Source organism: Macaca fascicularis, chromosome 10 (genome assembly GCF_037993035.2).
Source record: "Macaca fascicularis isolate 582-1 chromosome 10, T2T-MFA8v1.1".
Lineage (NCBI taxonomy): Eukaryota > Metazoa > Chordata > Mammalia > Primates > Cercopithecidae > Macaca > Macaca fascicularis.
This window is the reverse complement of record NC_088384.1, coordinates 95097983-95120465: the sequence shown is the minus strand read 5'-3', so window position 1 is coordinate 95120465 and position 22483 is coordinate 95097983. Positions and strand designations below refer to the sequence as shown.

The 22483-nt window shown below is 38.7% G+C and overlaps 1 protein-coding gene and 1 pseudogene across 14 annotated transcripts in view; one reads left to right on the top strand and one right to left on the bottom strand.

The window, feature by feature from the left end:
* The window catches only part of DHX35 (DEAH-box helicase 35), a 100217-nt gene that overhangs the window by 70480 nt on the left and 7254 nt on the right, over positions 1-22483 (bottom strand). For all 14 annotated transcript variants that reach the window (XR_010578665.2, XR_012419384.1, XR_012419383.1 and 11 more), the window contains exons 2-5: positions 22277-22410; positions 19559-19651; positions 7347-7424; positions 2212-2316 (exon numbers count right to left, since the gene is read on the bottom strand). Coding sequence is in view for 4 of the 14 variants with exons in the window: in XM_065523138.2 (XP_065379210.1) it covers positions 2212-2316; positions 7347-7424; positions 19559-19651; positions 22277-22410 (410 nt within the window). In the remaining 10 variants the exon portion in view is untranslated. The remainder of the gene's footprint in view (positions 1-2211; positions 2317-7346; positions 7425-19558; positions 19652-22276; positions 22411-22483) is intronic.
* On the top strand, positions 13052-13763 carry LOC135965648 (nucleophosmin pseudogene; annotated as a pseudogene).

Sequence of the window (22483 nt, the reverse complement as noted above, 5' to 3'; positions counted from 1 at the left end):
CAATTGGTATCTGCCCAAAGAAACACCCTAAGTCTAAGATAAATTGCTCTTCAAATGTCCCAAAGACTACAGATTGCAGTTCTTGATGTTATTAACTTAAACTTCAACTAATATTATTTCACAGAATCTAGACAGGATCATGGTTAAGCACATGGGCTATGGTGTCAGACTGCTGGGAGTTCAGATCCTGGCTCTACCTCTTACTAAGCTGTGTGAACCTTGGGCAAGTTACTCATCTTCTCTGTCCCTGATTGCTCATTTGTAAAATGAGGTAATCAAAGTATTTACCTCACCAAGTTAATGTGAAAAATAAATAAGATAGTATAGTAGTTCCTGGGTATCCTTGGGGGTTGGTTCTAGAAACCGCCCCCCTCAGCCCACACCAAAATCTGCAGATGCTCAAGTCCATTATATACAATGGCATAGTATTTGCATGTAACCTATGCATACCTTCCCATATACTTTAAATCATCTCTAGATTATTTAGAATGCTTAAAACAATGTAAATGTTGTGTAAATAGTTGTTATACTATATTTTTAAAAATTTACATTATTTTTTATTTTTATTTTTTAATATTAGTAATTCAAGGTTGGTTGAATCCACAGACACAGAACCCACAGGATGCGGAGGACTGACTGTACATGTAAAGCATTTAGCATAGGATCTAGGACAGAGTAGTGCTCAAGAAAAGTCAGCTAATATTATTTAAGATTAATGAATCTATAATGCTTCAGAAACATACAGTAACAGCCTTCTTAACGTACTGAATTTGTTTTCAGGTTAAACCATCTCCCTTGCATGCTGTATCTTAGTGTTTTTTGCTTTTTTTGTTTTAAGAGCAGGATGCATTACCATCATGTTTTTCTTGGACCTGGTACCACATACATATGTAAGAGCGAAAGTGAGAACTTGCCACCAATGACAAATCACCAGTCAAGAACTGAGCACCTTGAAATTGTGACCAAATGGAATACAAAAGGTTTTTATGGATGGCTCAAAGGTTTTTATGGTTATGCAAACCACCGAAAATTAGCTCGTTCAAATATATTTGATGGTACAGAAAAATATTCCCTTCACCTAGCAAAATGAATGCAACAAAATATAGTAATCCGGAAAGTAAGGTCCATATTTTTATAAATCGCTACATTGGTCATTCAGTTTATCTGATTTTCAATTTTTCCTCTGTTGCAAATTAAGAGGTAACTGAGATTCTAATAACCAATTTTCATTTTCTCAGATTATTTTCATTCACTGTTTTACTGCACTGACTGATTAGACTTTGATTCTAGCACAGTGGTAGGTAGTAGGCAGACACCCTGTTGAGTTGATTATACACTGATTACTATTGATACTAATTACTTTAATATTAGCAAGGAGGCCAAAGAACACACATACGAAATCCACTTTCACATGTAAATGGAAAATTACTAATTAGTGAAACAACATTCATGAATTCTACACTTCATCAACTTATACTACTTGGTCTCTATTTTCAAGTCTTTTACAGGCTTATTTCTATATTTCGATAGCTATTTGAGTCAGTGAAAATACAGTAAAATACACATAAGAAAAGACAGCTTTGAGTCTTGGTCCTATCACTGATTAGCATATAATATCAGGCAAGTCATTCAACCTTCCAAGCCCTTAACCTCTTCATCTTTGGAACCAAGGACTAAACCTTACTTCCAATCTCCTTTCTGGGCTAAGACTGCAGGACTCTTTGAAAGAGCCCTGTGTCGCTGGGTGCGGTGGCTCACACCTGTAATCCCAGCACTTTGGGAGGCCAAGGTGGGCGGATCGCGAGGTCAGGAGATCGAGACCATCCTGGCTAACACGGTGAAACCCCGTCTCTACTAAAAATAGAAAAAAAAAATTAGCCGGGCATGGTGGCGGTTGCCTGTAGTCCCAGCTACTTGGGAGGCTGAGGCAGGAGAATGGTATGAACCCGGGAGGCGGAGCTTGCGGTGAGCTGAGATCGTGCCACTGCACTCCAGCCTAAGTGACAGAGCAAGACTCCGTCTCAAAAAAAAAAAGAAAGAAACAGCTCTCTGTCTCCCAGCTGACTAAAGTCTCTGGATGTCAGGATAATTTTCTTCACTTTCTGCCATGGTATCAATGTCCTGTATAGCAGCAAGGGCTACATGTTTTTAATTCTCCCAAAATAATCTTCTTCCTTATTTCCACTAGGAAAAGCAGCTTGAGCACTTTACCTTAATTCTCGTGGCCAGCTGGTCGGTGCAGTCATCAAAGCGGATGCAGTAGCCCACCTCGTGGCCCAGCACTGCACCCCTTTCTTCAGCTACTCTCCCTGCAACCTTTGGGAAGAAAGATCATGCTGAAAATAGAGACATAGAAATTACTGCACAGAGCACATACTATGGAAAATCTAAAGGTCATTTATATTTTAAATAGTATGTGAACACAGTGAAAAATGAAAGACAAGTTATTAGAGAACAAGCATAATAACTTTTACAATTATTATTATTATTATTATTATTATTATTATTATTATTGAGACGGAGTCTTACTCTGTCACCCATGCTGGAGTGCAATGGCACAATCTCGGCTCACTGCAACCTCCACCTTCCAGGTTCAAGCAATCCTCCTGCCTCAACCTCCTAAGTAGCTGGGATTACAGGTAAGCGCCACCAGGCCCAGCTAATTTTTGTATTTTTAGTGGAGACAGGGTTTCGCCATGTTGGCCAGGCTGATCTCGAACTCCTGACCTCAAGCAATTTGCCCACCTCAGTCTCTCAAAGTGCTGGGATTACAGGTGTGAGCCACCATGCCCAGTCAATTATTAACTTATATATCTCACTTCATTCTATAAAGGTCTTGGGGCAACTTACAAGAACATACACAACGAAAAACAAAATCACATAAAAATGTTATAGATCAAGATCCAAAAAATGACAGAAAAAAATTCAAAAGATCAAAGCCAATGAGAAAATGTTAAACATAGATATGCCAAAGTTATTCAAGTTGAGCCACAAATTCAGCTCTAAATTTGGTGGCCAAAGCAAAAAGGAAAGTAAAAGAAATGACAAGATTCACCCTGTTCCTAAAGAAAGGGCACACCGACCAGGGACAGCGTTTCATCTCCACGCTCAAAAAGAAAACCCATCCCCCTGGACCATGAGGACAGAACAGGAATTACCATATTCAATGCCAGGTCAGTTTCATTTTCTCATTGAAGGCAAAAAGGTAAGTTTCAACAGCTCACAACTGTGTTCCAGCTGCCAAGGCCATTGAGAGGGGAAATACAGACTAGAACTCGGGTTTAAAATAAAGAGGGCAGATGAGTGGATGAGAAGATTAACAAAAAATCCAAGGTAGCATAATAAAGTGAAAGACAAAATATGTAATACATTATGAAGACCATAAACTATAGACACAAATTCACCCATCAAAACATAACAAATAAAAAGTGAATGCAGGAAAGAGAAAAATGAATCCAACAGCAAGATCTCTGCATTCCCCCCAAGAAGGTTATTCAAAAGTTAACTTACTAATAGAAAATATTTAAAAGAATGAATAAGCATAAAAGTAGAAAAGCAATAATGAATATCATTTAGTTTAATTTAAAAGAAAATAGGACCGGATACAGTGGTTCACACCTATAATCCCAGCAATTTGGGAGGTCGAGGCAGGCAAATCACCTGAGGTCAGGAGTTCAAGACCAGCCTAGCCAACATGGTGAAACCCCATCTCTACCAAAAATACAAAAAGTTAGTTGGGCATGGTGGCATGCACCTGTAATCCCAGCTACTTGCAGAAGGCTGAGGCAGGAGACGCCTGAACCCAGGAGGTGGAGGTTGCAACGAGCTGAGATCACCCCACTGCACTCCAGCCTGGGTGACAAAGAGAGGCTGTGTTGGGAAAAAAAAAAAAAAAAAAGAAAGAAAAGAAAGTTTAGTATTCACCACCACATAAACTACCTAAATGAAAAGAACCAAAGGGAAGCAATATTAATAGGTTTCCCAGGGACCCAGCACACCAATCCCCACAGAAGGAAGGAGTTCAGCTCCCTCTTTCACAGGTGAGACAACCTCCCCAGCACCCACGCAATTCCCAGGTGCTGACTTTAGAACATGGCTGGCACAGGAGGTGTCCTGAGGCACAGCTTACTGCTCCAGCCTTTCCACCCCAGCAGCCCCAGCTTCAGGAAGGCAGAGGTTCTCTGCACTCAGCTTCTGAGCCAGGCACACCCAGGCGTTTCCTGCCCATCAGTGTTTAAGACACTGAAGAGCAGATGAGGATCAGAAGCAGCTCTGCCTGGTGACTCGAAATTACAGACTGGGGAGGCCAAAACCAAATCAATCATCCAGCAGCTGGTCTATACCATGTAGGCTTTCAAAACATCTGATGAAACCAGAAAGTTATCCCACACTGCTCTACCTCTGGTTGGTTGTATTTCCCAATGACCAGCATTTCACCAGGACAGACTTGTTCTTGTTATTGTTCCAATTTCAGCCCTACATGTCATTATATTATAAATCTCAGAATATGGTACAGGTAGAGAATGTATGCATAGAGATACTAGGAACTGATGGAGAAAACAGGCTTATAAGAATGAGCATACATAAATATATACACCTACAATGTACCCACAAAAAAAGTTAAATTTTAAAAAATGAGCATAAATTAACGAATCTCTGTAAAAATATAATCATTTTATGGGTCTATAAGGTAAAAGCCAAACCTGTTTATTCTTACTCCTTCACTATTTGAATACATCTGCTATAAAAAGTATTTTTATTTTCAAACTCTATTTTTAAATTTTTATTATTTATAATCACACAAGGTTATATTCTATTGGTTTTTTAATAGATTTTCCTCTCTATCACTTTAGTTCTGCTCCCAATAACCTCATCAACTAGACTGGACAAATACTATCTTTCTGACAGACCAAAAGGAAAGGGAGGTAAAAAGACCAAAAAAAAAAAAAAAAAAAAAAAAATTCACTGAGCACCTACTACTGGCAAGTACTGTGCTCCAAGCTTTCACAAATTTGTATCTCATTAAATATACACACAGCCCATGAGGCAGACAAGACACTATTGTATTTACAACTGAGGAAACTGAAATAAGACAGGTGTTAGAGCTTATTCTGAATCATGGGTCAGGGAGGACCTGGTCTTGAAGTCAAACCCAGGCCACATGAGTTCAACAAGCATCCTCATTACTAATTGCCTCTCACAGAGATCAAGCAACAGCTTATGCAATCTGTTTTTAGGCTCTGAGATTGTTTGCAGATTTTAGTCTGCACATAAAGCACTTTCTGAGATGTAGCATCTCAAACTTGACAGCTCTATTAACATTACATGCTCTTTGCTCTTTCAAGAGAAAGCTGTGGTTTCATGGAAGTTATCCACGGCTACAAATTTGGAACTGAAATGCAAACTGATTAAGAGCTGGGATTCCAAACCACAAACAGGAAAAATTGCTCTAATTTTTAGGCAACTGAGTCATCTTTTAGTGACAAAAAAGATTAACTCCAGCATTTCAACTTAGTTTCCAAACTGTTACCACCATTTTCATACAAAAACACAACACACACACACAACTTGTAAAACTGTATAACTTCTTAATTGAACACTATTAGAAAATGAACTTTGGGCAAAATGACGACACAATAATTAAAACTCAGTAAGAACAAAAATAACTTGGGGAAATAGAATTAATTTCTTGTCCAGGTAAAGACTGCAAACTAAAGGCCGTACTTCCTTAAGGTTTTTTTTTTTTTTTTTTTTGGAGATAGGGTAAAGGTTGGAGTACAACTCACTACAGCCTTAAAACTCCTGGGCTCAAGTGATCCTCCTGCCTCAGCCTCCCAAGTAGCTGGGACCACAGGCAGGTGCCAGCATGCCCAGCTAATTTTTTAAAAAATTGTTTTGTAGAGACAGGGTCTTGCTATGTTGCCCAGGCTGTTCTCAAACTCCAAGGCTCAAGCAAACCTCTTGCCTCAGCCTCCCAATGTGCTGGGAATACAGGCATTAGCCACCACACCCAATCTCTCAGAGCTAATTCAAAAACGACAAAAGAATTTAAACATACTATCAACGAAAAACTTATGGTGGCTCCGACTTCTACACAGTGATCCTCAATTGCCAAAAGGCAGTGAGCAAAGTCTGCACAGTTCGCAGGGACAGTGTGAGTCAAGAATTTTATATCAACAAAAACCACAACTGAACATTCTCAAGCATATTTAAAAAAAAAAAAAAAGCTGAACGATAAAATTCAGCCAATACAAGAAATAAAAGCAAAACAAGCAATTAAAGGTTGGCAAAACCATGGAAAATAACTAATGATGAGTACTGAATCCATTTAAACTAGAATTAAGGTTAAACACCTGTGAGAATTATGATTAAGAACATGTACGTTATAAATATTGAAATGAAAATGACAGGACTGTATCTACGACAAATGGAGAAAGCAAAGGTGGAAAGAAGAATACATGCTAATTTCCTCTTCTTTCATAACAGGAAACTATAAGGTATAATTTGAAATATAGGTAACATCCTGAGGTTTTTTGTACTCTTTCTTCTTACTTTTCAAGCTTTAATAAAGTATCTTGTGGTGAACATTTATCCAAAGTACAGTCGCTACTCCTATTTCACTAAAGTTTCCTATTTTGTTAAATTCAATAAAAAATAAATATTAAATATGATCTCATTTTTATAAAATTATTTCTCTCCAGCCAGTCAACCATTCATCTTCACCTTTAAGAGAAGCTTGGAATGATGTTCACAAATGTTCACATTGTTTATGTTGGATGGTGAAATGTGGGGCTTAAAAAATATTTTGTTTTTTTATTTCCTCAGCACTTTATTACTTACAATGTTCACAATGTGCAGGATCAATTTAACAAAAATATTCAAATCATAATTCTTTTAAAACTGAAGACCTGGCCAGGCACGGTGGCTCATGTCTGTAATCAAAGCACTTTGGGAGGCCAAGGCAGGCAGATCACAAGGTCAGGAGTTTGAGACCAGCTTGGCCAACATGGTGAAACCCCATCTCTACTAAAAATACAAAAAAAATTAGCCGGGCGTGGTGGCACATGCCTGTAATCCCAGCTACTCGGGAGGCTGAGGCAGGAGAATTGCTTGAACCCGGGAGGCAAAGGTTGCAGTGAGTTGAGATCCCTCCATTGCACTCCAGCCTGGGTGTCAGAGTGAGACTCTGTCTCGGGAAAAAAATAAAAATAATAAAAAAACACAAAAACTGAAGACCTACATTCTTAAGGAGCAACTTCAATTCATTTAAAGCCTTTAGGAAATGTAAACAAATCACAAATGTAGACAACACAGATAGAATCTTTCCAATACAAAAAGAAACTCACTGTAACAGCAGCCACTCTCCGAGGCTGGGTCACTCCTACCACTCTTCCTTCGGCTGTCCAACCGGCTTCTGCAAGGTACTACAAACAAAATCACATATAAGTATACATATGACACCACTTTTCCAGAACAATCTCCCCCAAGATGCTCCCATACTGTGTTAAAGTCACTAAGAAAGGAAAAAGCACAGTTATTGTCCCAGCAGAACTTTGGGAATTATTTTACAGATGGAGAATCTGAGTCTTGGTAACGTTAGGTAATTAAGTTCACATCAAAGCTGATCAACAGAAGAACTAAGGCACAATTCCAGCATTCTGACACCCCAGTCCTGGAAAATCACCATGTTCTACAGATGCCTCAAGGAACAAAAAATTATCCATAGGTCACTCAAAACAGTGCTAAATCTGTAGAACAAAGAATTTTTAAGCACATATAGAGATGGCTCAATATAAATATCAACCATACAACACATTTCAGTCATATTAAATACAACAACTGGATTTTATATATATGACTATATACCATTAGATTATATTAGTACACATATATAAAATTTGATTGACCAGGAACGGTAACTCATACCTGTAATCCCAGCACTTTGGGAGGCCGAGGCAGGCAGATCACTTGAAGTCAGGAGTCCAAGACCAGCCTGGCCAACATAGTGAAACCCAGTCTCTACCAAAAATATAAAAATGTAGGTGGGTGTGGTGGCACGTGCCTGTAATCCCAGCTACTCAGAAGGCTGAAGCAGGAGAATCACTTGAACCTGGGAGGTGGAGGCTGCAGTGAGCCAAGATTGTGCCACTCCACTCCAGCCTGGGTGACAGAAAAAGATTCTGTCTCAAAAATAAATAAATAAATAAAAGTAAAAATTTTTTTTAAAAACAATTTGCTTAAGTGTATTTATCTGAGTTATGTACTTATTTAATATCTATGTATTTATTTGATTATATGCACTTAAAATCTAATATGGATAACAGTGGTTATCAGTTACATGTTTTTCTAACATCTAATTGTTTTACAATGAACATATATTACTTCAACACTAGAAAAAAGATTCTAAAAGTTATTGCATCTATCTGCTCATGTGTTCAAAAGAAATAAAGGAAGGATAATATAGATACTAAGAAAATGGTTGTCTACAGGGAATGGGTGGGAAAGTGGTAGAAAGAAGGGGAAATGGAGGCAAGGTAACAGGGATAAAGAGGGCATGTCAATGCTCTCAGTAGATCTTTTTATGTAGCTCTGACTCTCAGAACCATAGCCATGCATGTTTCCCATACTTTTTAAATACCCAAAAGACAAATAAAACCAACCAGGATGTGGAGGGAAACCTAAAGGAAATACAAACACTAACAGATGACCCTTTCTATACTACAAATGAATAACATAACCACACTGCAGGGGGTGGAGAAGAAAAGAACAAACCTAGGTAATGATGGAAAAATATATCTTGACTGGATGTTGTAAGGCTAAAGACAGAACTGGACATAAACGCTGTAATATAGTTAGTAAATATCCAAACAAGGTTATGAGTTAGCAATTCTGAAACTATTTTAATGAATCCATAAATATACTGTAGATAATAAGGACTAAGCTTCTCATTGTTGCAGAGAAGTTATAAATAAAGGCTCAAAGGAGCCCTATAGTATTAGACTGGAATCAGAAGCATCTGCATAAACTCATGGTGTTTAAGATATAGATGGATAGACAGATACAGATAGCTAGATTTTTTACAATGTATTGCTTAATATTCATACATATATTTCCTAAGTCTGCTCACTGAGACTCAGCAATGACATCTCAGTAGCAATGAGCACTCTAGCATCCAGATTATGATCTTTTTTTTTTTTTTTTTTTTGAGACAGAGTCTCACTCTGTCGCCCAGGCTGGAGTGCAGTGGAGCGATCTCGGCTTACTGCAAGCTCCACCTCCCGGGTTCATGTCATTTCTCCTGCCTCAGCCTCCCAAGTAGCTGGGACTACAGGCGCCCGCCACCACGCCTGGCTAATTTTTTGTATTTTTAGTAGAGATGGGGTTTCACCATATTAGCCAGGATGGTCTCGATCTCCTGACCTTGTGATCTGCCCGATTCGGCCTCCCAAAGTGCTGGGATTACAGGAGTGAGCCACTGTGCCCGGTGTTTTTGTTTGTTTGTTTGGTTTTGGGTTTTTTTTTTGTTTTTTTGAGATGGAGTCTCGCTCTGTTGCCCAAGCTGGAGTACAATGGCATGATCTCAGCTCACTGCAACCTCCATCTCCTGGATTTAAGTGATTCTCCTGCCTCGGCCTCCCTAGTAGCTGGGATTACAGGTATGCACCACCATGCCCGGCTAATTTTTTGTATTTTTAGTAGAGACGGGGTTTTGCCATGTTAGGCAGGCTGGTCTCGAACTCCTGACCTCAGGTGATCTACCCACCTTGGCCTCCCAAAGTGCTGGGATTACAGGCATAAGCCACCACTCCCGATCCCAGATCATGATTTCTAAACATCATTCTCCAATAAAAGGAACCAGGGCTTGTGTAGGAAAAATACAAGACAAGCCTGAAACATCTTGTAGTACTAGAAAGTAAGGAAGTGGTCAAAAAAATGAAAGCTTTTAGAAAGAAAACATGAGCCAAAATGAAGGAGCTCCTAATGTTCAAAGATGAAACAATTTGAGCAACACGATAAATAATGACAGAATTGGGCTTTAACACATAGAAAAAAATAAGTATCTATGAATCCATATAGATATACGCAAATAATCTAACAAATAAATGAGGAAGAAAGCACAGTTCTTCCTTACAGAAAATTACATTTAATAAAGATAGAGGGAAAGAGGAGAAAAGAAAATCATCATTGCTGCAGACAAGATCCACCGAGGTGGATGCTAAACTTAGTAGGTGAGAGTTTGAAGAAAAGCAGAATATTTGCAGTGTGAAAATATGTCCCCCAAGATACATATCAACTAAAAAGGGAAAGACAGTAGCTTCATAGGCAAAAGTTGGAACCTTAACCAAGTGACCAAAGTTGCTATTACCAGAGACAAAACATACCAACATTATGAACCCCTGAAATGATGCACTAAGGATACAATATCATTTCTGTAGTATTCCTGCCAAAAACACATAAGCTCCTTCTAATCATGAGAAAACATGACATAAACCCAAATTGAGGAACATTCTACAAAGTAAGTCCCATTATTTTAAAGTGTCAAGTTCATGAAAGATGAAGACATACTGAGGAATTCACACAACCTGGAAAAGATTAGGGAGAAATAACAACTAAAAGCAATGTAGGATCCTAGAACTAAAAAAGAACCTTAGTAGGAAAACTGATGAGATTTAAATAAGATCTATAGTCCAGTTACTATTATTGTACCAGTGTTAATGTCCTGCTTTCGATCTCTGTACTAGCAGCGAAGTAAAGAGTATAAGGGAATTCTGTATTGTTTTTTGCAACTTTTCTATTAGTTTAAAAGCAGTTAAAAATAAAGTTTAGAAAATGACTGTAAGAAACAAAGCGTTGTAGATAATGCAGGGTTTTTGCTACAAAAACTATAAAGTTTATCTTGTATTAAATACCCACACAAAATACTACCAACCACCCCAATCAACACAAATACAAAAACAGAACTGTAAGAATAATACCTAAGAGTCAATGAGCACCTTACTAAGTGCCAGGAACTGTGCTGAGTGCCTTACATGCATTACCCCATTTAATCCTCAAAACAAAACCTATAAGGAAGGTAACGTCATCATCAACAATACACAGATGAGGAAACAAAGAGGCCACATAATTTGTTCAAGGAAACAAATAAAAATCTGTGTCCTGAACTTCAAGCTCAGCAAACCAGTCATGACACATAAACAGAACAAAACATATTATCCAACTTCAAACACACATAGCCAATCTCTTAGCAGTAGTGTTAAGTGAAAGAAAAATAATTTCCATAAAAACAAACCTGTCCATAAAGCTAGTCACCTCAATACTAGAAGACTGAATCTGTGATTCAGACTTCTACGGCCTGCTTATGATTGCTGAGACGTGGAAATGTAAAGCTACTGAAAAAGCAGGTGTAGCGCTGACGTCAAGAGGCAGCGGCCTGTCACCGAGGGAGATCACTAAAACATAGCTGAAATCCATCTGAGTTCTCCACTTTTTAAGGATCACCCAATCTGGGCTTCTGGCTAAAGGACAGAATTAGGAAGAACTCCGCCAATAACAGTACTAATAAAAACTGTACTTAAGAAGAGCTTGTATTCATAGCTCTTTTTTTTTTCCTTTTTTACAGAACTCTAGTAAAAAATATATATATATCATCTAGGTTCTACCTATAGTTTGTAAGAATTTCAAAATTATTAAGTATTTGGTGCTTTTGCATGTTGTTTTTTTCCCAAGGAAAGGTACTATATAAATCTAACAAAACAGAAAAACCTGCTCCGTATCCTTGCTGTAACCTTTAGTTCCTCAGTCATTCCAATTTTCCTAGGCCATAGCCCAAATTTAGCTTCACAATAAGTTGAAAACAGTGACTATCTCAGGGACGGGGAACTGAGTGGATAGGAGAAAAGGGAATACTCCATAGGAGATGTAGCAGATATTTGGACCAATAATACAATCTATCATAATGATCTAGTCATTTTCAACGGCAAAGCTTAGGAGATTCACTTTTCACCATTTATTCCTTTGTTCTTTGTGAATTTTGTACCATGTAAATGTATTTCCTATTTTTAAAAAGTGTTTATAATAAAATGCAATTCCTTAAAATAATTCAATTCAAATGCATGTGTGTTTTGAGCCAGCAACCCCCATAAGTATTTTATTTATTCTATAAAAATATCTATATGTGTGCAAAATGATTTATATGCAAACCAACTCCACTGCATCATTGTGATAATACAAAACTGTAAATAACGTAAATGTCTATCAACTGGGGATTGGTAAATTATGTTCACATACTAGCATCTATGGAACTGGAAAAAAAAAAACAGTAATACATTACGTGAAAAAAAAAAAGTGTGAAGGCATTATCTGACTTCAAAATACACTACGAAGCTATAAACAGAACAGCATGGTCCTCACATAAAAACAGACACACAGACCAACGGAACAGAACAGAAAATCCAGAAATAAATCCACACATTTAAAGTCAAGTGATTTTCAACAAAAGCACCACAAACACATCTTAGAGAAAGGACAATCTCTTTATTAAACGGTGCTGGGAAAACTGGATAATCACATGCAAAAAAATGAAACCAGTTCCCTAACTCTCACCACATATAAAAATCAAATCAAAATGGATAAAAGACTTAAATGAAAGGCCCAAAAGTATGAAACTACCAGAAAAAAAGAGAAGGGAAACACTTCATGACACTGGTCTGGGCAAGGATTTTTTTGTACATGACCTCAAAAACACAGGCAACAAAAAGCAAAAATAGACAAATGGGATTGCATCAAACTAAACAGCTTCTGTATAGCAAAGAAAACAATCAAAGAGTGAAGAGAAAACCTACAGAATGGGAGAAAATAAATGCAAACTATGATCTGATAAAGGGTTAATATCTAGAATGTACAAGGTGCTCAAACAATTCAATAGCAAAAAACTAGAAATCCAATTTAAAATGAGCAAAAGGGTGTTTCCACTCTGCGTGGCTATTCTCTGGAGCAGGGGTCATTTATCTCTATCTGCCTTCTCTCCCACCTAAGTACACGCCACCACTCCATGGAAGATTCGATGGACATGGACATGAGCCCTCTGAGGCCCCAGAACTATCTTTTAGGTTGTGAACTAAAGGCCAACAAAGATCATCACTTTAAGGTAGATATTCATGAAAATGAGCACCAGTTATCTTTAAGAACGGTCAGCTCAGGGGCTGCTGCAAAGGATGAATCGCACATTGTTGAAGCAGAGGCACAATGTTGAAGGCAGTCCAATTAAAGTAACACTGGCAACTTTGAAAATGTCTGTACAGCCAATGATTTCCCTTAGCGTCTTTGAAATAATACCACCGGTGGTCTTACAGTTGAAGTGTGGCTCAGAGCCAGTGCATATTAATGGACAGCACTTAGTAGCTGTGGAGGAAGATGCAGAGCCAGAAGATGAAGAGGAGGATGTGAAATTCTTAAGTATATCTGGAAGGCGATCTGCCCTGGAGGTGGTAGCAAGCTTCCAGAGAAAAAAGTAAAACCTGCTGCTAATGAAGATGATGATGATTTTGATGATGAGGAAACTGAAGGAAAAGCGCCAGTAAAGAAATCTACACAAGATACTCCAGCCAAAAAAAATGCACAAAAGGCCGGGCGCGGTGGCTCAAGCCTGTAATCCCAGCACTTTGGGAGGCCGAGACGGGCGGATCACAAGGTCAGGAGATCGAGACCATCCTGGCTAACACGGTGAAACCCCGTCTCTACTAAAAAATACAAAAAACTAGCCGGGCGAGGTTAGTCCCAGCTACTCCGGAGGCTGAGGCAGGAGAATGGCGTGAACCCGGGAGGCGGAGCTTGCAGTGAGCTGAAATCCGGCCACTGCACTCCAGCCTGGGTGACAGAGCGAGACTCCGTCTCAAAAAAAAAAAAAAAAAAAAAAAATGCACAAAAGTCAAATCAGAATGGAAAAGACTCAATACCATCAATACCAAGATCAAAAGGACAAGAATCCTTCAAAAAACAGGAAAAAAAGTCCTAAAATATCAAAAGTTCTGTAGAAAACACTAAAGCAAAAATGCAAGCAAGTATAGAAAAAGGTGGTTCTCTTCCCAAAGTGGGAGCCAAGTTCATCAATTATGTGAAGAATTGCTTCCGGATGACTGACCAGGAGGCTATTCAAGATCTCTGGTAGTGGAGGAAGTCTCTTCAAGCAAATAGTTTCAACAATATGTTTAAAATTTTCCATCTTATTTCATTTCTGCAACAGTTGATATCTGGCTGTCCTTTTTATAATGCAGAGTGAGAACCTTCCCTTCCGTATTTGATAAATGTTGTGCAGGTTCCATTGCCAAGGCTGTGTTGTCCAAAATGCCTGTTTCGTTTTTAAAGATGGAACTCCACCCTTTGCTTGGTTTTAGGTATGTATGGAATGTTATGATAGGACATAATAGTAGTGGCGGTCAGACATGGAAATTGTGGGGAGACAAAAATATGTGAAATAAATGTGAAATAAAACCCAGTATTTTAATAAAGTTTTAAAAAATGGGCAAAAGACCTGAACAGACATTTCTCAAAAGAAGATGCACAACAGGTGTATTATTTCATATATATAAAATAATCCTCAACATTACTAATCATCAGGAAAATGCAAATCAAAACCACAATGAGATACCACCTCACCCCAGTTAGAATGGCTACTATCAAAAAGATGAAAGAAAGCAAATGTTGGCAAGAATGTGGAGAAAAGGGAACTCCTGTACACTGTTGGTGAAAATGTAAACTAGTACAGCCACTATGGACAGCAATATGGAGGTTTCTCGAAAAATTAAAAACAGAACTACCATATGATCCAGGAACCCCACTACTGGTTATTTATTCCCAGCAAAGGAAACCAAAACATCAGACATCTGCATTCCCATCACTACTCACAACAGCCGAGATATGGAATCAGCCTAGGTGTCCATCAACAGACGAATGGATTTTTAAAACGTGATATATATACGCAAGAGAATACTATACAGCCATAAAAAAGAATGAAATCCTGTCATTTGCAACAACACAGATGAACCTAGAGGACATGATGTTAAGTGAAATAAGCCAAGCACAGAAGGACAAATATTGCACGAGCTCACTTACATGTGGAATCTAAAAAAGTTGATCTTACAAAACTAGAGAGTAGAACAGTGCAGAGGGGAGAGGGTGACAGGGAGTAGGGAGAGTAAGAGGTTGGTCAACAAGCACAGAGTTATAGTTAGGTAGGAGGAATAAGTTCTGGTGTTCTACTGCACACAGCAGAGTGACTATAGTTAATAATGTGCCATAGACTTCAAAATAGCTAAGAGGAGTCTGAAAGTTCTCATCACAAAGAAATGATAAATATTTGAGGTGATGGATATGCTAATGACCCTGATTTGATCATTATATAACATATACACATATCAAAACATTACACTAAATCCCATAAATATGCATAGTTATTATGTCAATTCAAAACAGCTTTTTTAAAAAATGAAAGAATAAGTAAAAAAAAAAAAAGACAAGGCATAGTAAAACATGTATAGATGTTTCATGTTTAAAATAGGGCGTATATGTGCATACACACACACACTCACTTCTCTGTAAATGCATGAACAAATTTCTACCAAGAAACTGATAATATTGATTATAACGGCACAAAGGAAATGAGTACCAGGAAGACAGGGCAGAAGGAAATCTTTTTATGTCCCTTTGTGCCTTTTGAATTTAAAACCATGTGAACCTATTAATGTTCAAAAATAATAAATATTCAAATCTTAAAATTAAAAGAAAAAAACTACCTTTGTTTGCCCACATTACCCAGCCTAGATCCTCATCCCTCCTCTTTCTCCTTCCCACCAGTTTTCCCTGGACTTAGTAACACAGCAGGCCCTCTCTGTTCCCTGGCAGCTAAACCTTGCAGGGGTAAATGGTCAAATCACTGTGATATATTTATCACTGTTCTAAATGCCTGCCACCCATTCCTATGGGAGGATTATATATGCTGCCACCCCATTGCTATCAGGCCTGGCCATATAACTTGCTTTGACCAATGAAATGTGAGCAGAAGGGCCACTTTCGGTCAGAAGTTTTAAGAGCTATCTCATGATTCTGCCATCTACCACAAGACCAACAAGTCCCTCATAAGAGCAGTACCATCAGCCTAAGGCCCAATGATGATGTGATAGAATCTCAAAGCCAACCCAAGACAACCACATAGTATGAGCAAGAAATAAACCTTTGTGCTTTTAAGCCACTGAGATTTTCAGGTTCTTTGTTACCAGAACATAGTTTATCCTAAGCTGACTACATAACATCACAGACTAATTCCCAAACAATTCTGGAACATCGTGTGGCCTTTTACCTCTGTTCTATGTTCCATAACCTCACTACTCTCTACAGTGTCCTCACCTATAAAATGAAGACAATAATGGTGTTTGCTTCATAGGGTCATTGAGGATTAAACAGATCAACATGTGTAAAATCACTTTTTGCAGCACTTACTACTGTTATTAGTTGTTATATTATTGTTATATTATCCTCTAATGACAATCACACAGTAATTTAACCTTTCTCCTGTTTCTTCCTGTAAGAAATGAGTAACTTACTGGCTGTCAATTCCATCTGCATATATGGTTATCTTTTTCCTCCAGGCCACCATTTCTTCTGCTGTATGCATTTCAAATTGTCCTTTACTAGGTCATTCTCCTCTGTCTACCTTTTCCTAGCTGTCTATTGAGAAACTTTAAAAAAATAACTATATCTGGGTCCCAACCTATTAATAAACCCATTATTCAGAATGGAGTTGGGGAGCAGACAAAAAAGAAGACCTACACAGATGCTGGCATGACCACAAGTCTGGACCAGGCAGTCAAGAATACATCGTTAACATATTCAAAAATGCAAAGGGATTTGTATCATCTTCCCCTTAGACACCCTTAACCCTAAAACCCTACCACTGGACATGCTGTCTCCAAGATGAACAACTCAGGACTGAACCAGTTCTCCTGCTCCCTGGCCGCTCTGTTGGCTGCACCTGCCACCTACCCACCTCTCCAAAACCTCACTCTTTCTTTGCTTTCTCTAACCATTAACAGTCTCCTCGTTCCTCTGTCACTTCCCTGGCTGCCATTCTATCTCATTTCTGCTCCTGACTCCTAAATGTTGATGCTCCTAGGACTTTGTCCTTAATCCTCTTCTCAGTTATTTCTGTTCCATCTCCTTCCTCCATGTATCAGGATGTTCAATCCCTATGTCCACACCTTCTACATCTGACCTCCACCAAGCTTCAGATTCCCATTCCAATCTTCCTGCTAATAATGTCATCAAAGGCCATCAATAATATAGGAAAAAATAAATCTGTTTAAAAGCAAACGCGTTAATTTCCCCTCAAAAAAAATCTTTACTGTCCTATCACATTTAATATTAGCACTGTTCGCCAAGGCAGCAAGTCATGGTCAGTCAGTGTGCACCTTTGTACCTTCCACTTTGTCATCACAAATATCCATGTATTAGATCGGTGCAAAAGCACCAACCTAAGTTTCTAATATCTACAGACCCTAACGCTAAAATTGTTCTCCTCCCTATCCTCATCAGATTATCCCACTATCACCTCTTGGTTGAGGACCCCATTACACCACCCTTCTCCAGACCACTGCAATAGCTTTCTATGGCCTGCCTCCTCCAGTTTCTAAGTCACCTTATATCTCAATACAATCATTTACCTAAAGCTCAGCTTATCATGTTGTTCACTTGCTTGCAAACCCTACAAGGACACAACCACTTTGAATATCTTAGACATTATTTACTAAAGTTGAACACAGGATCCAGCAATGCTACTCTTAGGTAGAGCTCGGCAGGAGAATGTGCACGTATGTTCACCAAAGACAAGCACATGAATGTTCACAGCAGCACTATCCATAACTAAAAACTGGGAATGACTCAAATGTCAGTAACAATAGGAAAAATAAACAAACCACGGAATACTCACATAGTGGAATACTAACTAGCAGGGGTTAACATTACATTTCACATTTCTGTAAAGGGCCAGATGGTACATTTTTAGGTTCTGAGGATCTTAGGGTCTCTGTCAAAACTGTTCACCCTGTGTAGTAGCCTAAAAGCAGCCACCAGCAATATATCAACAAGTAGGTGTGGCTGTGTGCCAGTAAAGATTTCTCTACAAAACAGGCAGTGGGCTGCATCTGGCCCACTGGCTGTGACTTGCTGAACCCTGCTATGCAGCAATGAGAATGAACAAACTGCAACTAATTCAACAACAAGGAAGACTCACACATAATGTTGGACAAAAGAAGCTATATTACTCCTTTATAAAATTCCAAAAATAGGCAAAACTAATTTATGAGGTTAGTAGCCAGAATAAGAGCTACCTTTGTGTTCATGATTATAGGGGTAAGCAGAGAGGGCAGTTAGAGATCAGAACAGGACACAGAAGAAGAGTTCTTGGGGTTTTGGTAATGTTCTGTTTCTTGATCTGGGTGCTGGTAACACAGATGTATTCCACTTGCAGAAATGTATCAAGGTGTACAATTATGATATAGGTACTTTTCTACATATATTTCATACTTCAAGAAAATTAATATTAAAAAATGAAAGAAGAACCTGCAAAGTCTCTCAAGCTCAGTCAGCCTTCACTCTTCAAGTTAAGGTTCTTAAGGCACACTCTGAACTCACCCTACACTTCTCCACCCCAGTGTCTCTAACCACAATATTCACTGGCTTGGAATATCTTCTCAGTCAGCTCCCACTGATAATTCAAGGTCAAATTCAAATGCCAATTCCTTTACAAGGCCTTTCTTGATCCTTCTTTCTACTCCTATCCACACCACATAGGATTTTTCCTAGTAAGAAAGGGTTCTTCTCATTGCACTGCATAATTCTATAATAACCAATTTTTATTTACAACCATAGCAATATTCATTTTACCCAACCTCTTCAACTATAACTATTTAAGGATAAAAACTCTGTATTACACATCTTTGAATAAGTTTCCATTATAACTTTCAGAGGATAGCTATTCCATTACTATTTTGGAATTATAATAAATCAAAGACAAACTATTACTTTAGCACTCATCAAAGAAATTGTAAGCCCTAAAAGTTTAATTAAAAATATCTAGTTGAGGCCGGGCGCGGTGGCTCAAGCCTGTAATCCCAGCACTTTGGGAGGCTGAGATGGGCGGATCACGAGGTCAGAAGATCGAGACCATCCTGGCTAACACAGTGAAACCCCGTCTCTACTAAAAAATACAAAAAACTAGCCGGGCGAGGTGGCGGGCGCCTGTAGTCCCAGCTATTTGGGAGGCTGAGGCGGGAGAATGGCGTAAACCCGGGATGCGGAGCTTGCAGTGAGCTGAGATCGCACCACCGCACTCCAGCCTGGGTGACAGAGCGAGACTCCGTCACAAAAAAAAAAAAAAATCTAGTTGAAGTGAACATTTCCTGAGAGGAGATCTTAAAAATGTAAGTGATAATAAAAAGAGTTCTCAAGTTACAAAATCCTTCCAGCCAAATCGAAGTGTAAAGACACATATTAAATATGTACTCACCTGAGGAATCTGTGTGCTCTTCCCACATCCCGTTTCACCAACAATCACCACTGTCTGATAATTTTCTATCAAGTATAAAATATGATTCCTAAGCTGAAAAAGAATAACACACCTTGTAAAAAGCCATACATTGTCTCAAAAGACCTAAACAACAACGATATTGAAACATTACGAAATGAGCTGTTTTCAAAGGAAAGTAAATTTTAAATAGATCAAAATGTATTTCTAACTCTCAGGTACTGTTCCTCTCAGCATGAGCGAATACAACTGCAATCAAGTGTAACACCAAAATACATGCAGACACCCTTTAACATTTCACTTATAAGAAATTATAGGCCGGGCGGGGTGGCTCATGCCTGTAATCCCAGCACTTTGGGAGGCCAAGCGGGGTAGATCACAAGGTCAGGAGTTCAAGACCAGCCTGGCCAAAATGGTGAAACCCCGTCTCTACTAAAAATACAAAAATTAGCTGGGCACGGTGGCAAGTGCCTGTAATCCCAGCTACTTGGGATGCTGAGGCAGAAGAATCGCTTGAACCCGGTGGGGGAAGGCTGCAGTGAGCAGACATCATGCCACTGCACTCCAGCCTGAGCAACAGAATAAGACTCTGTCTCAAAAAAATAAGAAAAGAAATTATAGACATACTACTACATACTACATGTGTACAAAGACATAAATACATGCATACTCACTGCAGAGTTGTTTATAATAGCCAAAAATTCAAACACCCTAAATGCTGATCAACAAAAGTTTGGTTAAATCAGTTATAAAATACTCCAATAATGGAGTAATTTGCAGTTATTAAGAAGAGGAAATATCTATTTGTACTGATATGGGATGATCTATAAGATATGTTAAGAAAAGGAAGTAAGATGTAGAACAGTGTGACTAATACACCAGTAATTGCATTTTTTTAAGGGCAAACACATATCTACTTGTTTAGTACTAGATTTATCTTTAACATCTTATAAGATCTCAACTGTACTTAAACTCTACTTTGCTTTATATCAATAACGTATACCCTTCTTACCATTTTAATTTTATCAACATTTCTCAACTCCTTGTTGCTTTTCTTTTTTTCTCATTTGCTGTTTCATTTATGTTATCTTTTAAGTACAGTTGGGAGACAAAGAATAGTCAAGAAAAGGCCAAAATTAATAAACAGTAATTTCCCTTGTACTTGAGCATTTATTACATGTCAGGTATCTTGCTAAATGCTCTGCATGAATGATCTCATCTGGTCCTCATAACAGTACTATGAGGTAGGTGCTCCTGTTAGTCCCACATCACAGATAAGGAAAAGCAGCTCAGAATGGAGAAGTGCTTCACCAAGCACATAAATGGTGAAGCTTGGGTGTGAACCCTGAAGTCTAGCTCCAGAGTCCAGACCCTTCATCACAGCTTAAACTGTGTCCCTCAGTGGTGAGAAAGCAATACTGAACCTACCATCTCATCTCCTGAGAGTCAGACCTGCTAACATTCATACATAGTGAATGAGTTAGTCACTTGAGGAAGAAACCCAGAGACAGTCAGTTCACATGTGACTAAAATATTGGGAGCCACATAAAATTCCAAGTAAGGCAATCTGGCTAAACTAAGAAGGCTGCTGTTGCCTATCTATTTGGAGAAAGAACACATTAATAGAAGAGGAATTATCAGGACAGTCTAGACAAAAGAACCCCCTGAGTATAAGAACTTGGCACCTTTTGGCTGCTCACACCTGTAATCCCAGCACTTTGGGAGGCCGAGGCAGGAGAACTGCTTGAGCCCAGGGGTTCGTGACCAGTCTGAGCAACATAGGAAGACCCTGTCTGATTTACTGATAGACAGAGAGAGAGATAGAGATAGAGAGAGACAGAGAGAGAGAGAACATGGCAACTTTCACCCAGCAACATCCAGGAGAAAGAAACAGACACAGGTGCTGGCAGCCACACCTACTCAGGTCATTCCAGAGGCATCCTGTGGAGCAGGGAGAATTCACCCCTCATCAGGGGCTGTATGACATTTCTGTAACCTGTCTTGGCTCTGTACTTCCAGATTACAATTGGACCTCCTACGTGGATGTGCCAACAGGAAGGAAGTGTATATATCAACTGTGTCCATCTGTAGTGGAGAACTATCGCTAGCCATAAATGAACACGTTCTGAATGAATTCTAGTTTGCACTTTGGTCTCCTGTAGCTGAGCACGCATCTATTTCATGAGCACTAATAAAACCGAGTGTCTGGATGTGCACTTGGTAAGTACTAACCATACCAAAATCCTGTCACTGTCTGAGGAAGTCAGAGTATTAACTGATGTCTTCAGCAGAAACAACCTCATATTCCCAAGTAAACTTGTTTAAAGGAGTATCTTCAAAAATAAAGCAAAAGTTGGCCATATGTTGGTAATCTGTTATATAGAAAGTAACTGCTATTTTCTCTACTTTTCTGTATGTCTGAAATTGTCCGTAATTGAAAGAAATAAAGGGGGGAAAAAAAAGTCATTCTAATTCTTCCAGTTTTCCAGTATGTACGATGCAACTGAAAAAATCTTAAGAACTCTCAAGATTTATACGGTTAACTAAAAATTACATAGTATGAAATCATCCCTTACGATAAGGGTTTCTCTGAGCTCACTCTGTTCTAGAAAGAGGACATCATTCCCTTCAGTGGTGAGCATAAAGCTAATGCAGACACATGATTCAAGCCCACAGATCAAACACGATTATTTGACATACCTTGAATACTGGCAGCTTCTGCCTCTGCTGCTCTATGGAAAGGGCAGCATAAGGGTTGTAAACGACTGTTGTCCCAGAGTTTTCAGTCAGACTTTGTCTCTCTTCAGAGATGCTTACACCTGGCCCCTCTGTACCTGCAGCAGAAATGTTTTTTTTCAGATTCTCTGATACAACGAACAGAAAAAGGTATTAAGGTTACAAACTTTT